Raw genomic sequence first — 21,687 nt, forward strand, 5'->3', positions numbered from 1 at the left:
GGCAAGGGAGTGAAGGGGAAGTGAGGTGATATAGGGAAGTGCACAGGTGTAAACACTAATTGGAACCACTGCACCAATCAGCGGTGCAGTGGCCCTTTAAATCGCAAAGACCCGGCGCGCGCGCGCCCTAGGGAGCGGGGCCGCGCGCGCCGGGACAGAACTGACGGGGAGCGAGTAAGGTACGGGAGCCGGGGTGCGCATCGCGAGCGGGCGCTACCCGCATCGCGAATCGCATCCCGGCCGGAGGTGGTAACGCAGCGCCCCGGGTCCGTGGAACCGACCGGGGCGCTGCAGTGAGGGAAGTGTAGCGAGCGCTCCGGGGAGGAGCGGGGACCCGGAGCGCTCGGCGTAACAACGATATATATCATTCTTATGTATCTCAGACAGGAACCAGCCAAAAAAAAAAGATGGCAAGATTTTGGGCAATCTGTTTATATAATTTCCAACTGTGCTAAGAACATGTGTGCCATAACCAGGTAAAGACAGTGGTGGTCTATCCTACCGGTAATCGGTAGACAGAGACATAACTTGAAGCTTCTGGGCCCCCAAGCAAAATGTGTCTACCATGTGCCAATCTGAATTTCTTGTGAGAAAGAGGTGATTTGGGGCCCTGTTAGACACCAGGGCCTTTATGCGACTGCTACCTCTGCACACCCTATAGTAATGCTACTGACTTCTGGGATCCCCACCGATCAGAAGAATGTAGGGCCAGATAAGCACCGTGGAACTTTATTTTTTATCCAAGCACAGTAGCTCATGCAATTGAGCTCCATTCACTGCATGCATAAAATAACTGCTATATCTAAATAAACATGGAAAGAACCCCCTTCATACTGTACACTGGGGCTCTTTGGGGGCGGTACCTTCACTAATATGCATTACAGGCCTAAAATCCCTTAAAAGGGTACTCCGGTGCTCAATGTTTGGAACAAACTGTTCCGAACACTGGAGCGGGCGCCTGGAGCTTGTGACGTCATAGCTCCGCCCCTCATGATGTCACGCCCCGCCCCCTCAATGCAAGCCTATGGGAGGGGGCGTGACAGCCGTCACGCCCCCTCCCATAGACTTGCATTGAGGGGGCGGTGTGTGACGTCATGAGTGGGCTATGATGTCACGAGCTCATGTCACCGGCTCCAGCATTCGGAACAGTTTGTTCCAAACGCTAAGCACCGGAGTACCCCTTTAACTCTGGTCATATGTGTTGTTTTTTTTTTTTGGAATAAGGCTTTGAAGTACCTAGAAAACTAATAAGCATACTAACCAACTGCACAGGAACCCACCTGGTGTAGTCGGATGCCACACGATCTGACACTTATCCCCCATACTGTTTATAGGAATAAAGATCAATTTGGAATACCCCTTTAACAATTCTATTCTATTCTATACATTACTGTTCTATACCAAACCATACTATATTATACTATACTATACTAGGCGATACAATAGTGTACTAAACTGTTCTTTCCTATGCATGGACAGGCACAGGATTTTCTCAAAGGGGGGGGGGGGGGGGAATACTGCCACATTGGGACCACGTACTACCATATTGTTAGTACTAAACATAAATAAATAAAACATACTAGGGCAGATTTTAAAAATTGTATAAAAGAAAAACTATTTTTTTTAGACTTTATCCTCCCCATACAGTGGTACATACCAGCATTACATAGGATCTGTACATTATATAAGTAATTACAGTGCAGTTACATCAAGTGACTCAAAGTGGGCGTCTTCTTTGACCTCAGTCGCTCTCTTTTCTCTTCCATCGGCAGAGGCTGTCATGCAGCTATGACTACTCGGCTCTGCATTTTTCGCCCCCCTCCCTACTTTTTTTTTCTTACTCACAGTGCCCCAAACAATAATAGTGCAACCCCTTGGTGCCCGCAGTAAAAATGGTAAGGGAGGTGGGTTAGGGAGGTGGTGGGGGGGTTGTGTGGGGGAGGGGGATGGGTCCTCACCATTACTACGGTAAGTTCCCCCAGTAAGTAGGTATGTCCTCACAGTAAAAAAGGTAGCTCCCCGGTAAGTAGATAGCACCTTCCCCAGTAGGTAGGCAGTTTTTCCCTTATGTAGGTCCCCTCAGTAGGTACACAGGTTCACCCAATAGGTAGGTAGTTTCCCCTTATTAGGTAGGTCTCCCCCTACAATAATACAAGGTGGGCATTGCTAGATTGAGTTCTAAAGCTCAAATAACTGGAAAAAATGACATATTTCGTACAAAAGACAGTAAAACTCCTCTCCGCAGACCAACATGTTATACTGTAAAGTACCACACCATATTATACAATTTTATAAAATGCTTTACAATGCTATATTACATTATACTGTCCAATACAATACTATACTTCACAATTCTATGCTTTTCAGTGCAACTCTAACCCATCCTATACAATGTAATACTGCACAGTGCTATGTTGTATAATATTGCACTATACTACTATATACTATACAATTCAATGTTATAATATACTATACAATGTAATAATGTACTATATTATTTTATCATGTACTTTACCATACTATTCTGTCCTGCTCTACACTGTTGTACATTGCATCACTTTATACTTTGTACTACATAATCTATACTAAGCTATAGAATGTCATACAATACTATGAACTACACAATGTTGTACAATACAAATTTACTCTTACTATTCTTCACAGGGAAGACTGGCAGGAATTGATCAACAAGGAAATTAAATCAATATTTTGGAGAAAAAGAAGGAGCGTGGTGGTGTGAAATATTGGTGTGTTTTTTTTTTTCGAAACTTGACAACTTTCCTCCATCTTGAATTTGGTGGATAGTCCTACACTTGTCTGGAGGACCACACTACTTGGTGATTATTTTGATTGGACTCTCGGCCCAAGAGAGCAAGACTGGAAGATTTTACTACTGAGATCGATTGAGATGAAGGCGATCAATGATGGTCAATGAAAGTCAATGAATGTTTTTGGTTCTGAGAGTTTAGTAGCACGGTAGATGATGTAGCCGTTCTGTAGAAAACTTTGTTATCCTGATAGATGGGTGTAGCCTATATCAAAGCTGCAATATGTACTCTGATTTTTAATGCAGTAACGTGAGCAATATGGACTCTAAAGGGTCTTATTAACAGATCAAAAAATTTTGGTGAAGTGGAATTTTCTTATCTGCACTAAAATTGCTAACAAAATCTAATGTAGCTAGAGGAACATTTTCAGCTAAGTATATTAAAATGCTGCCAAGGTGACTGGTAATATCTATAAGATAAAAAAAAACTAAAATGGAGTAGGTTTTGACAGTAAGAAAAATTTCCAAAATTGAAATCCAATTTTGATAACTACGTCTATGACCATTGTATATTTGTAGTTCGGAAAAATATCATTTCTAACAGGGAAGTTAAAGGTTTTTTCTAAAAAATTAATTACAAAAACATTACACAAATGCAAAAAATCTTTAATACTAGTAAACTAAAAATGAAAAACTGATTAATAAATAATAATATTAAGAAGGTCAAAGACGTAGAGGAGCAAATGGAGAATTAACTATTTATTCCTCAATAAATGAAGGCACTTGTATGATAGCCAGACAGCAGGAGAATAATGAAGAACATAGAATTGTGTTTTAATATATTGTATTAAAGGGGTTATCCAGGAAAAACTTTTTTTTATATATCAACTGGCTTCAGAAAGTTAAAGTAGGTTGTTCTTTTCTGACTAAGTGCTCTCTGATGACACGTGTCTCGGGAAACGCCCAGTTTAGAAGAGGTTTGCTATGGGAATTTGCTTCTAAACTGGGCGTTTCCCGAGACACGTGTCATCAGAGAGCACTTAGACAGAAAAGTGCAACCTTAACTTCAGAAGCTCATAAGTACTGAAAGGATTAAGATTTTTTAATAGAAGTAATTTACAAATCTGTTTAACTTTCTGGAACCAGTTGATATATATTTATATATATATATATATATATATATATATATATATATATATATATATATATCTAGGAAGGATGCCGCAGCACACGGAAGATTCAAAAGTGTAAACAGTGGTTTATTCCATGATAATACAAATTAGCAACGTTTCTGCTGCCAATGCAGCCTTTGTCAAGCAACAAAATGGTGACCATACAAAATATTTATATGCAAATGAACAAACAAATCAATCAAGTCAATTAATGTGAATACAGTGTAAAAAATACATTTACGATATAGGGTAATTAAAACCACTATAATATACATATTGCACAAGTGCTCTGCAGTGGGTTAAAATCAATGTACATATGCAAGGACTGCAAATAAAGTTATAAACAGTATGACAGTAAATAGTCTTAACAAGATTACATGTGTACCTCATAATTAGAAACGGGGGCTGAGTGGTCACATGTTCCCGACTCGTCTCCATGTAAACCGCCGTTGCTGTGGGTAACAGCAGAGCTGTGGTGTGTGTTGGTAATCGCAGGACGCCAGGAGCGGCCGCGCGGCTCCACCGTGTCAGCTGACCAGGGTGTCACGTGACCGCTCCTCCGTCCGAGCATGCGTACTGAAGAAAATGAACGTTGTACTGCCATGGTGGTTAAGGGAGAAAGGAAAGGGAAATCTAATCTACCTAGCTGAAGTCTATCAGGGCAAAAAACAAAAAGATCCTATGTATGTATATAGTGAATAGAAGGTCAGGTGTATAGACATTAATACCCTAGGTGTATCATCAAAAGGAAGGGTATATATAGAAAAAAAGAAAGTGCAGGTTGAAGATAAATAGAAAATAAATACATATCAGATGATAAAATTAAAGAAATATGCAAAAATGAAAAAAATACAAAAATAAAAATAAATGATAAAAATAAAAATAAAAAGATATAGAAAAATGAGTAAAAATAAATAAAAAAATAGAGAGATATGAATATAAAGAATATAGAATAAAATAAATAATTTTTAAATGAATTTGGGTATAAATAAAATTAAAAGTAAAAATAAATAACGGTGATTTTAGACTGTAATCTAGCCCGGCTCCATACATGATTAACACGCACATCGGACTATAAAGGCCCAACACCTCAGTTGCCCGTGCTCACCCCAATATTATGGAGGAGTCACTCTGGGGTACCCAACGGCGTCAACCGTAAAATTTAGGTCCCCAGTAACAGGCCTATGGAGGTGGGAATCCACCAAGGGCAGCCCCGCATTCGTTTTCTCACACACTGAGCACGGGTATGTTATTGATTACTGTTATCTATAGTAAGTATGAGGGTACTCCATATATATGGATTTATTCCTTGCACAAGTAAAGGGATAATAAATGAAAACAATAATGACAAAAATAACAAATAAATACTTAAATAAGAAGGATAAGAATTAATAAAATGCGGAGGTGAAAATAATAATAATAAAAAATAGAAAAAGAATGAAGGGAATTGGAAAAAGGTAAGCAAATTAAATGAGAAAAGGAAAATAATAAAATAAAAAGCATAATAAGTGTGTGAATGTGTGAACGGATGGAGAAAAATGTGTGGACTGAATGAAATGTGCCTAAGTTATTACTTCACCATGGCAGAGTTAGTCACCAATCAAATCATTATACAGTTTATTCAGAAGGGCGGCAACTGACAAGCAGGGACATTGATGACCACCCTCTGCCCGCGTATATCTGTAAGAAAAAATGCGATAAAAAAGAATTAGGGATAAAATTATGTCATAGTAAATATGATTATTACATACATAAAGGTCACCTTTCCTACTATAGGGTTACATCGAGATATTCTATCATCATAATTATGCATTATAAATTTGAGGTGTAATGCTAAAGTCAACATTAAGTCCTTTAGGCCGAAGTGCCTGTGTCTCAAAAATCCATTTGAGTTCCAGTTTTCTCAGTTTGTTAATGCGGTCGCCCCCCCTCTTTAATGGGGGGATATGGTCCACAAGAGCAAACTTGAGATCCCATTCCGAGTGGCCTTTTTCTGTGCAGTGTTTAGACACCGGTAAGTCTAGTCGTTTTTTGCGAACAGTATATCGATGATGATTGATGCGAGTTTTAAAATCCCATGTGGTCTCACCAACATAGATGAGACCACATGGGCACACCAAAATATAAATAACAAATGAAGAGGTACATGTTAGATAGTGTTTTAAGTGATAGACCTTGCCATTGTACGGGTGTACAAATTTAGGTCCCTTCAACATCTGTGGACAATTAATGCATTGGCAACAAGGATAAGATACTTTATTCTGTACTGTTAAGTATCGTTGTGTAGAGAGTTGTCTCGATATGTCTGTCTTCACAAGTCTATCCCTGAGGTTGCTCGACCTCCTGTAGGACATCAGAGCGGGACCGGCAAACTCAGGGATATCTGGAAAACTTTCTTGTAGAATTTTCCAATGCCGATTAATGGTTTTGGCAATCTGGCTGGAGTGTGATCCAAATGTGGTCACACATGCAACTCTAGAATTGGATGTCTGATTCCTGGATCTGTGAATAAGATCCTGTCGTTTCATGTCCATCACTTTTTTCTTACTTTCTCTCAATAGTCGTGGGGGGTAGCCACGTTGTAGGAAGTTTTTTGTCATTTGGTCTAATGCTGCTTCTGTTTCATCCTCTCGCTCAATGATGCGTCGTGCCCGCAGCATTTGGCTTGTTGGCAAAGCACGCACCATGGGGCGAGGATGATTACTTTTGTAATGTAATGTAGAGTTGGTATCAGTAGGTTTAACATATAGATCCGTAATGATCTTGTGGTCTTGAATAGATACAAGTGTATCCAAAAAATTTACAGAATTGCGTGAATGTGTGAAGGTAAATTTAATGTGCTCATTAATGGAATTCAAAAAGTGATGAAAAGAAAGCAAAGAGTCCTCAGTGCCCTTCCAGACCAGGAAGACATCGTCTATGTACCTCCACCACCCCAACAAATTGTCGGAGTGGTGGGACACATAGACGAGGTCCTCCTCCAGCACCGCCATGTACACGTTGGCATACATAGGTGCCACGTTCGTGCCCATGGCGGTGCCGGTGGTCTGGAGGTAAAAGGTGTCGTTAAACATAAAGTAGTTATTACATAGGATGGTGTACAGTAACTCAATGATAAACTCAACTTGTGCTGGTGAATAATCTGATGCTATCATGGACTTGACAGCCTGTACACCCCCATCATGTGGGATGGAGGTGTACAGGCTGACCACGTCCAGAGTGGCCACGAAAGCCCCCTCAGGGACATGTATATCTGCAATTTTACTAAGAAAATCAGAAGTATCTCGCAGATAAGACTTTGCGGACATGGCATATGGTCGCAAAACCTGATCTGCAAAGATTGAAAGATTACTGGTAATAGAGCCCCGCCCGGACACAATAGGTCGTCCGGGGGGGGTTCTCTAAAGATTTGTGTATTTTAGGTAAAAGGTATAACATAGGTATGACAGGATGTTCTATGTATAAAAAGTTGTATAATGTTTTATCAATCAAGCATTGTTCCAAAGCACGGTCCAGCATGATCTTAACACCGGCAGAAATGCGTTTGGTTGGATCACAGGTTAAAGTTTGATATGTATTAGTATCATTTAATTGACGATTGGCTTCCTCAATGTACTTACTCCGGTCCATAACCACAATGGCTCCGCCTTTGTCAGCAGGCTTCATCACCAGATTGTGGTTATGGACTAGTTCATTGAGGGCATGTATTTCAGCATTTGTTAAATTAGTATTAGAAGAGTTTGTCTGAGTAGTTTTGAATTGTTCAATATCACGTCTAACAAATTGGCAATATGTTTCAAAACTGCAGGAGTCTATAGAAGGCTGGAACCGGCTTGGTATACATAAGTCAAAATCCGAAAAGTTGAAACATTCAGATTGCGGTGCATTAGAGGGTACAAATATATTATCTCTAACTGGATGTTGAGAAAACCAGATTTTTTATTTAATTTTCCTAAAAAATTGCAATAAATCAAGTTCCAATTGGAACCAGTCAGTCTGACTCGTTGGACAATAATTAATAATTTTCCTGTGCTATATATATATATATATATATATATATATATATATATATATATATATATATATAAAAGTTTTTTCCTGGAATACCCCTTTAAATTAACCTTGAGCATCTTAAAAGGATCATGTATTTACTTTAGGGAAAATTTTTTTTTTTTTTAAATGTAAACATTTTAAATGAGCATTGCTTATATATATAAATATATACATATATATATATATATATATATATATATATATATATATATATATATATTCTACAGAGATCTAGGGAGAATATAGCATCTGTTTTAGAAATACAATTTACTTACCGTATATCAAAAGATGAAAAATAACTCACCAGACCATAAAATAAAAATGGAAATAAAAATATTAAATAACCTTTAATTCAATATTCTATTTACTGTAGAAATTGTTAAAAATGAAAACTCAATAAAAACATTTCTATATTTGTTAAATTACAAAAATTATAATTTAAAGGATGTAATAAATAATGAAATGAATTAATTCATCTGTTATGTTGTTTAATTGACCTGAGAAAATAATTTTCTATAGTGTAAATTTATTGCAAAAAAGAGAGAATAAAGAAAATATGTGATAAAAAAAAAAAAAGCTGTTAAAAAAATATGTGATAAAAAAAAACTATTTGGATTTGAATCTAAAGTTTTACTGAGATTTTTTAGAAACACATATGATCATATATATTTGATCTCTGATGCACCAAATAAGCGTCAATTTATATCTGCTCCAAAATTTAAACTAGGACATTGTTCTCGTTGTTTTTCTTACATATTCTTAAGTAACCACCTATGAAGATTTTTTCTCTCTTTTTTGTGGTCCAAATTTGAATTAATTTTGATTCTTCTTGAGTAATTTTCACATGTTTTTGACCGAAATTAATAGTATTTACAAATTAATGTATAGTAAAAAATAACTTATGTTGTTCTGAATAATATTTTTGGTTGGGGAATGGAGAGACTTTTTTTTCTTGAATATTCCATAATTTATCCATTAAAATTGAAACTGTTAACTTTTATGTCTATCTTTAAACCTCAATAAACAAAAATAGATAAAAAGCTAATAATCATTTCATTTCTTTTTTTTTTTTTTTTTTTTTTTGTTTACCAAATTTGTTATAACTTATTTGGCTGAAATGTAAAAAATTTTTACAGATAAATAAAATTCTGTATATAAATTTCTCCAGGGGGTTACAGCTGGCTCCATTTACTGACTCACTAATGTTTGAATCGTGTGATATAAAGGGGTATGTAGAATTATGCAATGTATATTCTATTTTATGTAGATAGATTGTAGATAGCGCTGTAAAAAAATTTATGTGCAATATTTTTAGATTTGTAAAATATATTTCTGTAAATAAATATTCTTTGCTAAAATGTCATGTCTGGTTAACTTATTGAAGTAAAATGTGTTTAAACAAATACAAAGAAGACTAAATCCTCACAGTAGAGGATTAGAATAAAAATAGGGGGGACCCCTATGTGTTTTTTTTTCAATATTTAATTATTTATTTTAAAAAAATGCATAGGGTCCCCCCTATTTTTATTCTCAGCCAAATACCAACCAAACAGTAACAGCCTGACATTACCAGGGTGGACGAGGACCATTGTTACTGGCCCTCTCCAGCCTAAATAACGCCAGCCTGTTACCGCTTAGGCCCAGGAGCGCCATTTTTGACACTCCGGGCCTGTTGGTACCGGCTCTTCCCGGCACCCCTGTGGCGTTGGGTAACGGGGTGATAATTGGGGGTTAGCGCTAGCTGTTTTTGTGGCTAACGCTAAGCCCAGCTTAGTAATGGACTCCGTCTATAAGACAGCTTCCACTACTAAGCCTGTCAAGTAAAGTAAGGAAAAAACACAACAGGCTTTAAAAAATTTTTATTACAAATAACACTCCCCCACAAGCCCTCGTTAACCATTTTATTAAAATCAAACAAAGAAAAACGCTGGTCATCGAATCCGAAGGAGTCCACAGGATACACGGATCTGAAATGAGAAAAAAAAATAATGGGTTAGTACATTTATTATCACCTGCTCACACATCTCCCGCCCCGCACGACTACAACTGCCAGCATGCCCTTACGGTAAGGACATGCTGGGAGTTGTAGTTGTGTGGTGCAGGAGATGTGTGGGCAAGTGACAAGCTTGTCCCCTGCCCCCAGCTGCAGGACTACAATTCCCAGCATGCCCTTACAGTAAGGTGGGGAGGAGGCCGGGCACAGTGTTTCCCAACCTGGGAGTTGTAGTTTTGCAACATCTGGAGGCACCCTGGTTGGAAAACACTGTTTTAGGCCGGTGTTTCCCAACAGGGTCCCTCCAGATGTTGCAAAACTACAACTCCTAGGATGCCTGGACAGCCAAAGGCTGTCCAGGCATGCTGGGAGTTGTAGTCTTGCAACATCTGGAGGCACCCTGGTTGGGAAACACTGTTTTAGGGCTTGGGCATCTTACCAGCTTCCGTAGGATCCAGCGCCGCACGACATTGCCGCAAGATACTGCCGCGTGACAGTGCCGCCCGACGATCTCCATCACCGATCGTTGCTGGAGCCTCGGAAGGGTAAGTGAACGTCTTCGCCGGTCCCCTTCAGCTGTTTAGTTTTGCAACAGCTGGAGGACTACAGTTTACAGACCACAAACCAGTCGTCTGCAAACTGTGGCCCTCCAGCTGTTGCAAAACTACAACACCCAGCATGCCCTGACAGCCAAAGCCTTTGGCTGTCAGGGCAGGAGCCCGGGCTGACATTACAGTGCAGCCGCCCGGGCTCCTCATACGGCCTCCCCGCTACCCTCACTTATGGGGACACTGATATCCCCCCCCCCCTTGTCTCCTGCCCGCGCCACTCAGCTCCCGCTGCTACAAGACTGCAACTCCCAGCGTGTCCTCACTGTAAGGGCATGCTGGGACTTGTAGTCTTGCAACAGTTAGCAGACAGATGGGAGTTGTGTGGCGCTGGCAGGTGAGGGGGAGGGGGAGGTAAATCACTGCAGTGTCCATGTAGCGAAGTGAGGGTAGCGGGGAGAAAGTATGCCGGAGCCCGGGCGGCAGTAGCTTTTCCTGCTCCATGTTGGAGCTGGAGTAAATTTAGTAAATTTTTACGGCCGTTGCAACTGTTTATTGCGCAGCTGCAACTGTCGCAGTTAATAAATACCTGATCACTGCAAGTCAAAAATGCAAACTAGCGTAAATCAAGCGGGAATTTTTTTTTTTACTTTCTAGCTCTTGCTAGAGAAAGTCGCACAAAAAAAAGGTAGGCGCAATTGCGACAATTTAGCGCCAAAAATTGTCAGAAAAAAATGACTAAACCCCTTAGTAAATGCCCCTTATTATCTTTAATAGAAAAAAATGTAAGAAACGTGTAATACAGGTATATACACCACCAGAGGGCAGCAGAGATATTCCAATACTTTTTCATTTCAGTCTATATTATATATACACTGCTCAAAAAAATAAAGTGAACACTAAGATAACACATCCTAGATCTGAATGAATTAACTAATCGTATGAAATACTTTCGTCTTTACATAGTTGAATGCGCTGACAACAAAATCACACGAAAATTATCAATGGAAATCAAATGTATCAACCCATGGAGGTCTGGATATGGAGTCACACTCAAAAAGGAAAACCGCACTACAGGCTGATCCAACTTTATGTAATGTCCTTAATACAAGTCCCAATGAGGCTCAGTAGTGTGTGTGGCCTCCACGTGCCCGTATGACCTCCCTACAACACCTGGGCATGCTCCTGATGAGGTGGAGGATGGTCTCCTGAGGGATGTCCTCCCAGACCTGGACTAAAGCATCCGCCAACTCCTGGACAGTCTGTGGTGGATGGAGCGAGATGTTCCAGATGTGCTCAATCGGATTCCTCTTGTAGCATCAATGCCTTCCTCTTGTAGGAACTGCTGACACACTCCAGACATATGAGGTCTAGCATTGTCTTGTATTAGGAGGAACCCAGGGCCAACCGCACCAGCATATGGTCTCACAAGGGGTCTGAGGATCTCATTTTGATACCTAATGGCAGTCAGGCTACCTCTGGCAAGCACATGGAGGGCTGGGCGGCACCCCAAAGAAATGCCACCCCACACCATTACTGACCTACCGCCAAACCGGTCATGCTGGAGGATGTTGCAGGCAGCAGAACGTTCTCCACGGCATCTCCAGATGTACTGTCACATGTGCTCAATGTGAACCTGCTTTCATTTGTGAAGAGCACAGGGCATCATTGGTGAATTTGCCAATCTTGTTGTTCTCTGGCAAAGGCCAAACGTCCTGCACGGTGTTGGGCTGTAAGCACAACCCCCACCTGTGGATCTCGGTCCCTCATGGAGTCTGTTTCTGACGTTTGAATGGACACATGAACATTTGTGGCCTGCTGGAGGTCATTTTGCAGGGCTCTGGCAGTGCTCCTCCTGCTCCTCCTTGCACAAAGGCGGAGGTAGCGGTCCTGCTGCTGGGTTGTTGCCCTCCTCCAACGTCTCCTCCATGTAGAAGCGCAACAACCTAGCAGAAGTGTGATTTGACTTGGAGTTATATTGTGTTTTTTAAGTGTTCCCTGGTTCATACGACACTAGAGGAAATCTGAGTACAGCGCACACTTCTATAGAACATTAAAGCATTGAATGACACCATATGATGGTAGTTGTATCCACTGATTTCTCATATGGCTCTTATTTGACTCCTGTTTTTGTGGATAGATAAAAAGATAGATAAATATGAGATAGATATGGGATAGATAGAAGATAGATAATAGAAAGTTATTAGATAGATATAAAATAGGTAGATAAATATGAGATACAGTGGGGATCAAAAGTTTGGGCACCCCAGGTAAAAATTTGTATTAATGTGCAGAAAGAAGCCAAGGAAAGATGGAAAAATCTCCAAAACGCATCAAATTACAGATTAGACATTCTTATAATATGTCAACAAAAGTTAGATTTTATTTCCATCATTTATACTTTCAAAATAACAGAAAACAAAAAAAATTGTATCTGCAAAAGTTTGGGCACCCTGCAGAGATAATATCTTGTACTGCCCCTTTGGCAAGTATCACAGCTTGTAAACGCTTTTTGTAGCCAGCCAAAAGTCTTTCAATTGAGGTATCTTTGCCCATTATTCCTTACAAAAGTCTTCCAGTTCTTTGATATTTCTGGGCTGTCTGTCACGCACTGCTCTTTTAAGGTCTATCCATAGATTTTCAATTATGTTGAGGTCAGGAATTTGTGAAGGCCATGGCAAAACCTTCAGTTTTCCCCTGTGGATTTCGAGGTGTATTTAGGATCATTATCCATTTGTAGAAGCCATCCTCTCTTTAACTTCAGCATTTTCACAGATGGCATCAAGTTAGCATCCAAAATTTGCTGAAATGTTATTGACTCCATTTTTCCTTCTACTTGTGAGATGTTCCCTGTGCCACTGGCTGCAATACAACCCCAAAGCATGATTGATCCACCCCCATGCTTAACAGTTGTACAGAGGTTCTTTTCATTAAATTCTGTTCCCCTTCTTCTCCAAACGTACCTTTTCTCATTCCGGCCAAAAAGTTCAATTTAAACCTCATCAGTCTACAGAACCGACTCTTCCATGAAGACCATATTTGTACAAGTATCTCTTTATAGTTGAATAGTGTACCACAACACCAGTGTCTGCCAGATCTTTCTGGAAGGATTGTGCAGTCAAACGTGGGTTTTGAATAGTTTTTCTCACAATCCTGCGAGCTGTTCTGTCTGATATTTTTCTTGGTCTTCCAGATCTTGTTTTAACTTCCACTGTTCCTGATAACTGCCATTTCTTAATTACATTCCGAACAGAGGATATTGACATCTGAAAATGTTTTGCTATCTTCTTATAGCCTTCTCCAGCTTTGTGAGCATCAACTATTTTCAGTTTCAGATTTCTAGACAACTGCTTAGAAGAACCCATGGTGCTGATTGTCGGGGCAAAGTCAGATGAGTCTGGGCATTTAAAACCTTTGAGATTGACATCACCTGGTCTTCCCAGATGATGATTGAGAACAATCCATGACACTGGCAGGTCTCAGCTTTGCAAAGGGGGCAGTGCATGCTATAAATTCTCCAGGGAGCCCAAACTTTTGCAGATGCCATTTTTTTGTTTTCTGTTATTTTGAAAGTGTAAATGATGGAAATAAAATCTAACTTTTGTTGACATATTATAAGAATGTCTAATCTGTAATTTGATGTCTTTTGGAGATTTTTCCATCTTTCCTCGGCTTCTTTATGTACATTAATACAAACTTTTACCTGGGGTGCCCAAACTTTTGATCCCCACTGTAGATAGGTAGATAGATAGGTACAGTCATGGCTGTAAATGTTTCAAGAAAATGAAGTAATTCTCACAGAAAAGGATTGCAGTAACACATGTTTTGCTATACACATGTTTATTCCCTTTGTGTATATTGGAACTAAACCAAAAAGGAAGGAAAAAAAGCAAATTGGACATAATGTCACCAAACTCCAAAAATGGGCTGGACAAAATTATTGGCACCCTTAACTTAATATTTGGTTGCACACCCTTTGGAAAAAATAACTGAAATCGGTCGCTTCCTATAACCATCAATAAGCTTCTTACACCTCTCAGACGGAATGTTGGACCACTCTTCCTTTACAAAACTGCTCCAGGTCTCTTATTGGACGGCGCCTTTTCCCAACAGCAATTTTAAGATCTCTCCACAGGTGATCAATGGGATTTAGATCTGGACTCATTGCTGACACTTCAAAACTCTCAAGTGCTTTGTTGCCATCCCTTTCTGGGTCTTTTTTGACATATGTTTGGGGTCATTGTCCTGCTGGAAGACCCAAGATCTTGAATGCAAACCCAGATTTCTGACACTGGGCTGTACAGTGTGACCCAAAATCCATTGGTAATCCTCAGATTTCATGATGTCATGTACACATTCAAGGCACCCAGTGCCAGAGGCAGCAAAACAACCCCAAAACATCATTGAACCTCCACCATATTTCACTGTAGGTACTGTGTTCTTTTCTTTGTAGACCTCATTCCATTTTCAGTAAACAGTAGAATTGTCACGAACCGGCAGGACTAGTAGTGGATCCTCTGGACCAGAGAGGCGATGGCGCGGGTTGTACTGGAGGAAAGGTTCTAAGTAGTTACTGGTCTTCACCAGAGCCTGCCGCAAAGCGGGATGGATTTGCTGCGGCGATAAGTACCAGGTCGTATCCCCCAGTAACAACTCGACCTCTAAGGCAGCTGATATGGCGAGGTACACAGGGAGCAGGCAGGAGCGTAGTCGGAAGTAGCAGAGGTCCGGGCCGGCGGCAAAGGTTCAAGAGCGAGTAGTCGGTAGCAACGGGTTCGGCAACAGGCAAGGCAATATAACACAATAGGGAACGCTTTGTCAAAGGCACAAAGATCCGGCAAGGGCAGGAAGGGGCAGGTTACATTTATAGGGGAAGTGGCCAGAGGTCAGGGACCAGCGCACCAATCAATGGCGCTAGAGAGTGGGTCCGCACGCGCCGGGAGCCAGAGACAGACGGCGCAGGGAGCGGGGAGCCAGATAAGGCAGATAGGGATGCGGCGCGTGAGCGGGGACCAGCCGTCACGGCAGCCGCGTTTCCGACACAAGGGCACCGGGATCCCGAGGAGGGATTCTGAGGGAGCGGGCGCTCCGGTCCGGGAGAGGAGACCGGAGCGCACGCTGTGACAAGAATTATGTGCTTTACCAAAAAGCTCTATCTTGGTCTCATCTGTCCACAAGATGTTTTCCCAGAAAGATTTTAATTACTCAAGTTCATTTTGGCAAAATGTAGTCTTGCTTTTTCATTTCTTTGTGTCAGCAGTGGGGTCCTCCTGGGTCTCCTGCTACGGCGTTTCATTTCATTTAAATGTTGACGGATAGATGGCACTGACACTGATGCTCCCTGAGCCTGCAGGACAGCTTGAATATCTCTGGAACTTGTTTGGGGCTGCTTATTCACAATCTGAACTATCCTGTCAACGCCCAGGGAGATTACCTACAGTACCATGGGTTGCAAACTTCTTGATAATGTTGTGCACTGTGGACAAAGGCAAATCTAGATCTCTGGAGATGTACTTGAGATTGTTGATATTTTTCCACAATTTTGGTTCTCAAGTCCTCAGACAGTTCTCTTCTCCTCTTTCTGTGGTCCATGCTTAGTGTGGCACACACAGACACATAAGGCAAAGACTAAGTGAACTTCTCTCCTTTTAATCTGCTTCCAGGTGTGATTTTTATATTGCCCACCCCTGTTACTTGCCCCAGGTGAGTTTAAAGGAGCATCACATGCTTGAAACAATCTTATTTTTCCACAATTTTGAAAGGGTGCCAATAATTTTGCCCAGACCATTTTTGGAGTTTGGTGACATTATGTCCAATTTGATTTTTTCCTCCCCTTTTTGGTTTAGTTCCAATACACACAAAGGGAATAAAGATGTGTATAGCAAAACATGTGTTACTGCAATCCTTTTCTGTGAAAAATACTTCATTTTCTTGAAAAATTTCAGGGGGGACAACATTTACGGCCATGACTGTAGATAGATCTTCCAAGAGGAGTTTCTTATCCTAAATAATAGTCTTTGAAAGTGCCCACATAATACCACCATAAAGTGCCAGCATAATACCACCATAAAGTGCCAGCATAATACCACCATAAAGTCAACACATAATACCACCATAAAGGGACCACATAATACCGCCATAAAGTGACCACATAGTACCACCATAAAGTGCCCACATAATACCACCATAAAGTGCCAGCATAATACCACCATAAAGTCAACACATAATACCACCATAAAGGGACCACATAATACCGCCATAAAGTGACCACATAGTACCACCATAAAGTGCCCACATAATACCGCCATGAAGTGCCTGCATAATACCACCATAAAGTGCCCGCATTATACTTCCATAAAGTGCCCTCATGATACTTCTGTGGTAGCCCTTGGGGGGTATAGTGTATTTGGGGTGTTGCTGTGTTGGAATATGAGGGGTTAATTTAACCCTTGTCACTCGTGACGCCAGGGTGAGGGTTAATACGCTGATGTAGTTGCTAGGCCTATCGCCACCCTTCCCAGAAACGATAGGTGCATGTAGAAATAAATGATTGTCCACGGCAGTGCTGAACTTGAACTTGCAGGAACTTTACTGATGAATTGCGGTACATTCAGTAACAGTAACAGTCTCAGTAACAGAGTCTATTATCAGCACAGCAGTGGCTGACAGTTACTTAGGACCGATAAGTTATCCTGAGATTAGAAGAATTAGGTTTTGCAGAGATCTGCTGGATTTAGGGGTCTGTTTAGGTCCAGTGAACTTGCGGAATAACAGGGAATTGAAGTAACTCACAGTTTTGGAATGATGGCCGTTGCCACAAGGCTTTGGCCTAGTGGTTGCCGATGACAGCTGCGCAGATCCGTCCTCATCAGCAGCCCACGAGGAAAGAGCGAGATTAATGGCCACCACTCCCTTATATGGGCAGGGGCAGGGCCGTTTTGGATTGGTCGATGTCAGCTGTCACTCACCGTTACAAAGCATGGTGGGTGATCACCTGACTACCTCCAAAGGTCCTTGAGTAAAAATCATAGAGTTCTGGAATGCATCACATGACCAGCAGGTCCTGCGACACTTCAACAAGGTAAGTACACTTTATATACATATCTACAATTAGAATTTGAATAATTTTAATTATTAAAGGGGTGACTAGGGGCTAACTATAGATGAGGATCCCACTGGTACCTAGGGACTCTGACTTTGGGGACCTCACCACAAGGTAACGGATGCAATCCGGTACCGGGACACCACACTTTCATAAAGTGCCCCCATAATACTGCTATAAAGTGCCCACATAATACTGTCATAAAGTGCCCACATAATACCGCCATAAGGTGTCCACATAATACCGCCATAAAGTGTCCACATGATATCACCATTTAGTGCCCATAAAATATCCCCATATAGTGCCCACATAATACTCAGGGCCGGATTAAGAGCATCATTGGCCTGGTGCTGAAGATTGTGATGGGCCTTTTAATCAAAGAATATATATATGTTCCCCTCACATATAGTGCCCCATGTCCTGCCCCCTCAGGGGGCATTATATGTGAGGGACACAGGACATGGGGCATTATATGTGAGGGGCACAGGACAGGGGGGCATTATAAGTAAGGGGAAAATGTCAGGGGGGCATTATAGGTGCATTATATGGGCACATGACAGGGGGGGGGACTGTCATGTGCCCCTCACATATAATGCCCCCTGACATGTGCTCCTCACAAATAATGCCCCCCTGTCCTGTGCCCATCACATATAATGCCCCCCTGTCATGTACCCCTCATATATAATACCCCCTGTCCTGTGCCCCTCACATATAATGCCCCATATCCTGTGCCCCTCATATATAATACCCCTAGGATAGAGCTCTGGCTGTGTAAACATTTATCTTTCATATCAAAATCCCAGGAGAACTATGGGGGAGACTTATCCAAACCTGTGCAGAGGAACAGCGGTGCAGTTGCCCATAGCAACCAATCAGATCTCTTCATTCATTTTTCACAGGTCTCGTTAAGGGTCTATTCACACGTACAGTATTCTGCGCAGATATGAATGTACATTCAGTTTACATTGAAATCTGCAGCAGAAAATCCTGCGCTTCAAATCTGCTCCGAATACTGTACGTGTGAATAGACCCTAAGAATGAAAGACGCCATCTGATTGGTTGCTATGGAGAACGCTACCACTTTTCCTCTACCCCGGTTTTGACAAGTCTCCACCTATGTCCTGATTCCATCCTGGGAAGACATAGATAAAGCTCCAGGAGTTGGAAGAGTAATGGTCACTCCATTGGGGCCTAAAGACTCCTCCAAGTGCCTTATAAATGTCACATGGTAAGTGGGGTCCCCTTACAGATTCCGTATTGTGGCCCTCATGTTCCTCCTCAGATCAGCTGCTCCTCTATTCGGCCATGTTCTTCTCATTCAGAATTTACGGCTTATGCTAAAGGTATTTAGGGGGAGATTTTACGGGCACAGTTTTGCTGACGCTCGGAAACTTTATATTATGGATATAGCAGGTCAGGAATTTAGGAACTGAGGAAGCAAAATCCTGTTTTTTTTTCCAACTTTTAAGAGATTTTGGCTTTTTTTTTTTTTTTCCGTATCAGTACAGAATTAACTTCAGAGAGCAGAACTATGGAAGGTTCCAAGAAGGTAACAAAATGCAGCTTATTGGGGGAGATTTATAACACTTGTGCAGAGGAAAGGTTGACCAGTTGCCCATAGCAACCAATCCGAGCGTTACTTTCATTTTGAAAAGGGCCTCTCAGAAATGAAAGTAGTGATCTGATTGGTTGCTATGGGCAACTGGCCATATTTTCCCTATACACAGGTTTTGAGAAATCTCCCCCATTGTGCTCAAATGTGGGGCCCCCTAGTGACCACGGCTGTATGTCTGTGACCTATGGGTAGGGGAGATGTCTGAAGACGATGGTGGGGGCGCAAACGCCAATGTTACTAGAAGAATGCCAATGGCACCGCCATCAAAAACGTGCTTCTATAATATCCCCAGCCTCAGAGGTTAGGTGGGTTCATACCACGTTTTTCATGTTTCCCGTATACGTTTTCACTATGGAACCCTATTGAAAACCATATACATAGACAAATAATTGAAAACCGTATACACCCGGATGCATCCGGTTGCGTACGGTTTGCTTGCAATACGGTTTTCTCCCGAACTCAAAACCGTGGTTGACCACGGTTTTGTCTCCGGTTTAAAAACCGTACGGCAACCGCATACGTTTTTTTTAACATGGACGTCAATGGAAAGCGCACATGTATACACTTCCATACGGGAAACCGTATACGGTTTTTACTTTGCACATGTGCTCCCATTAAGAATGGACAAAATTTTCAAAAACTTATGTTTTAAAAAAAAATAAAAACGGACGGAACTGTATGCACTTTTAAAAACAGTATATGATTTAAAAACGCATACGGTTTACTTTTTCCCATACTATTATGTCCGTTTTTTTGCCATTCGGTTTTCTTTAGAAAAACGGATTGAAAACAGTATGGCAAAAACATGATGTGAACCCAGCCTTGCATAGAGACACTCTCTAGAGCAGTGGTCTACAACCTGTGGACCTCCACATGTTGCAAAACTAAAACTTCAAGCATGCCCGGACAGCCGTTGGCTGTCCGGGCATGCTGGGAGTTCTAGTTTTGCAACATGTGGAGGTCCACAGGTTGGAGACCACCGCTGTAGAAAATCTGTCCAGTCCTGCTTTACATCATTACACATACATTTACACCACTGAAGTGAATGGGCCCTGTGTAATTCCTAACTTCCCCAGTGGTGGTGCTGCAGTAAAACTTAACACTTCCTACGAGGTTTCCCCACAGATTACAGTAGATCACTGGGGTTCCCAGCAAGAAGACACTTTGTGATCAACTAATCCCCATCTAACTGGTGAGTTCCCGGCTAGAGTGTGCAAAGGAACAGGAAGTCTGCCACAGGATAGACTCTAGACAGGAAGTTGGGCCAGTATAGGCAACATAGAAGACATTTTGGACCAGAAGCAGAAGTAAGCATGAATTAGGTACACCAGTTCAATTGCTTAACCTCCTGAGCGGTAATCCCGAGCGTGACTCGGGGTTAATTTTCCCTGCCAGGATCGGTAACCTCGAGTCACGCTCGGGGTAGAATTGCAGAGTTCCCGGCCGGGCTGCACGATATATCGCAAAAGCAATGCGATATAGCGATGCGGCCCCCGGGAAAACATGCGATTATCTGCTCGGGTCGGCTCCCGTTGCGGGGGCCGGCCAGAGCAGGTAAAGTAAAATACTAAAAGTCAGTGTTTCCCTACCAGGGGGCCTCCAGCTGTTGCAAAACTACAACTCTCAGCATGCCCGAATAGCTAAAGGCTGTCCGGGCATGCTGGGAGTAGTAGTTTCACAACAGCTGGAGGCACCCTGTTAGAAAAACACTGAGCTAAGTGTAAAAGGAAAATGTAGTAAAATAAAAAAAAAACTTTTGCTCACCTAATCCCGGTCCCTGCAGATGCCGTTCCCCTCCGTGCGCTCTGGTCCCTGCTCTGTTCACTATTCATCTTACAGGACCTTTCACTTTTCAGCCAATCACAGGCCGCAGTGATGTAAAGCCTGTGATTGGCTGAAGGGGAAAGGACTTGTTCTGCAGCAAATACACTAGGTATGAAATGTGCCCGGCAAACCCAGTGTATTCTGCTGCAGGACAAGGTGAGGAGGGGGGGGGGGGAGGGGGGGAAGAATGTGACAAAGGGGGGGGGAATGTGACAGAGGGGGGATGTGACAAGGGGGGGGGATGTGACAGAGGGGGGGAATGTGACAGGGAGGGGAATGTGACAGGGGGGGAAATGTGACAGAGGGGGGGATGTGACAAGGGGGGGGGGAATGTGACAAAGGGGGAAATGTGACAGAGGGGGGGATGTGACAAGGGGGGGAATGTGACAGGGGGGGGGAATGTGACAGGGGGGATGTGACAGGGGGGATGTGACAGAGGGGGGAATGTGACAGAGGGGGGAATGTGACAAGGGGGGGAATGTGACAAAGGGGGAAATGTGACAGAGGGGGGGATGTGACAAGGGGGGGAATGTGACAGGGGGGGGGAATGTGACAGGGGGGATGTGACAGGGGGGATGTGACAGAGGGGGGAATGTGACAGGGGGGGGAATGT

At 42.0% G+C, this 21,687-nt stretch overlaps 1 protein-coding gene across 1 annotated transcript in view; it reads left to right on the forward strand.

Moving 5' to 3' along the window:
• The window catches only part of LOC130358232 (retinal guanylyl cyclase 2-like), a 95,904-nt gene extending 92,254 nt beyond the window's left edge, over positions 1-3,650 (forward strand). The window contains exon 18 of the mRNA XM_056561165.1: positions 2,665-3,650. Coding sequence (XP_056417140.1) covers positions 2,665-2,740 — 76 coding nt within the window. The 3' untranslated portion in view covers positions 2,741-3,650. The remainder of the gene's footprint in view (positions 1-2,664) is intronic.
• Positions 3,651-21,687: the final 18,037 nt, after the last annotated feature.

The sequence above is a fragment of the Hyla sarda genome, chromosome 2 (genome assembly GCF_029499605.1).
Source record: "Hyla sarda isolate aHylSar1 chromosome 2, aHylSar1.hap1, whole genome shotgun sequence".
Classification (NCBI taxonomy): domain Eukaryota; kingdom Metazoa; phylum Chordata; class Amphibia; order Anura; family Hylidae; genus Hyla; species Hyla sarda.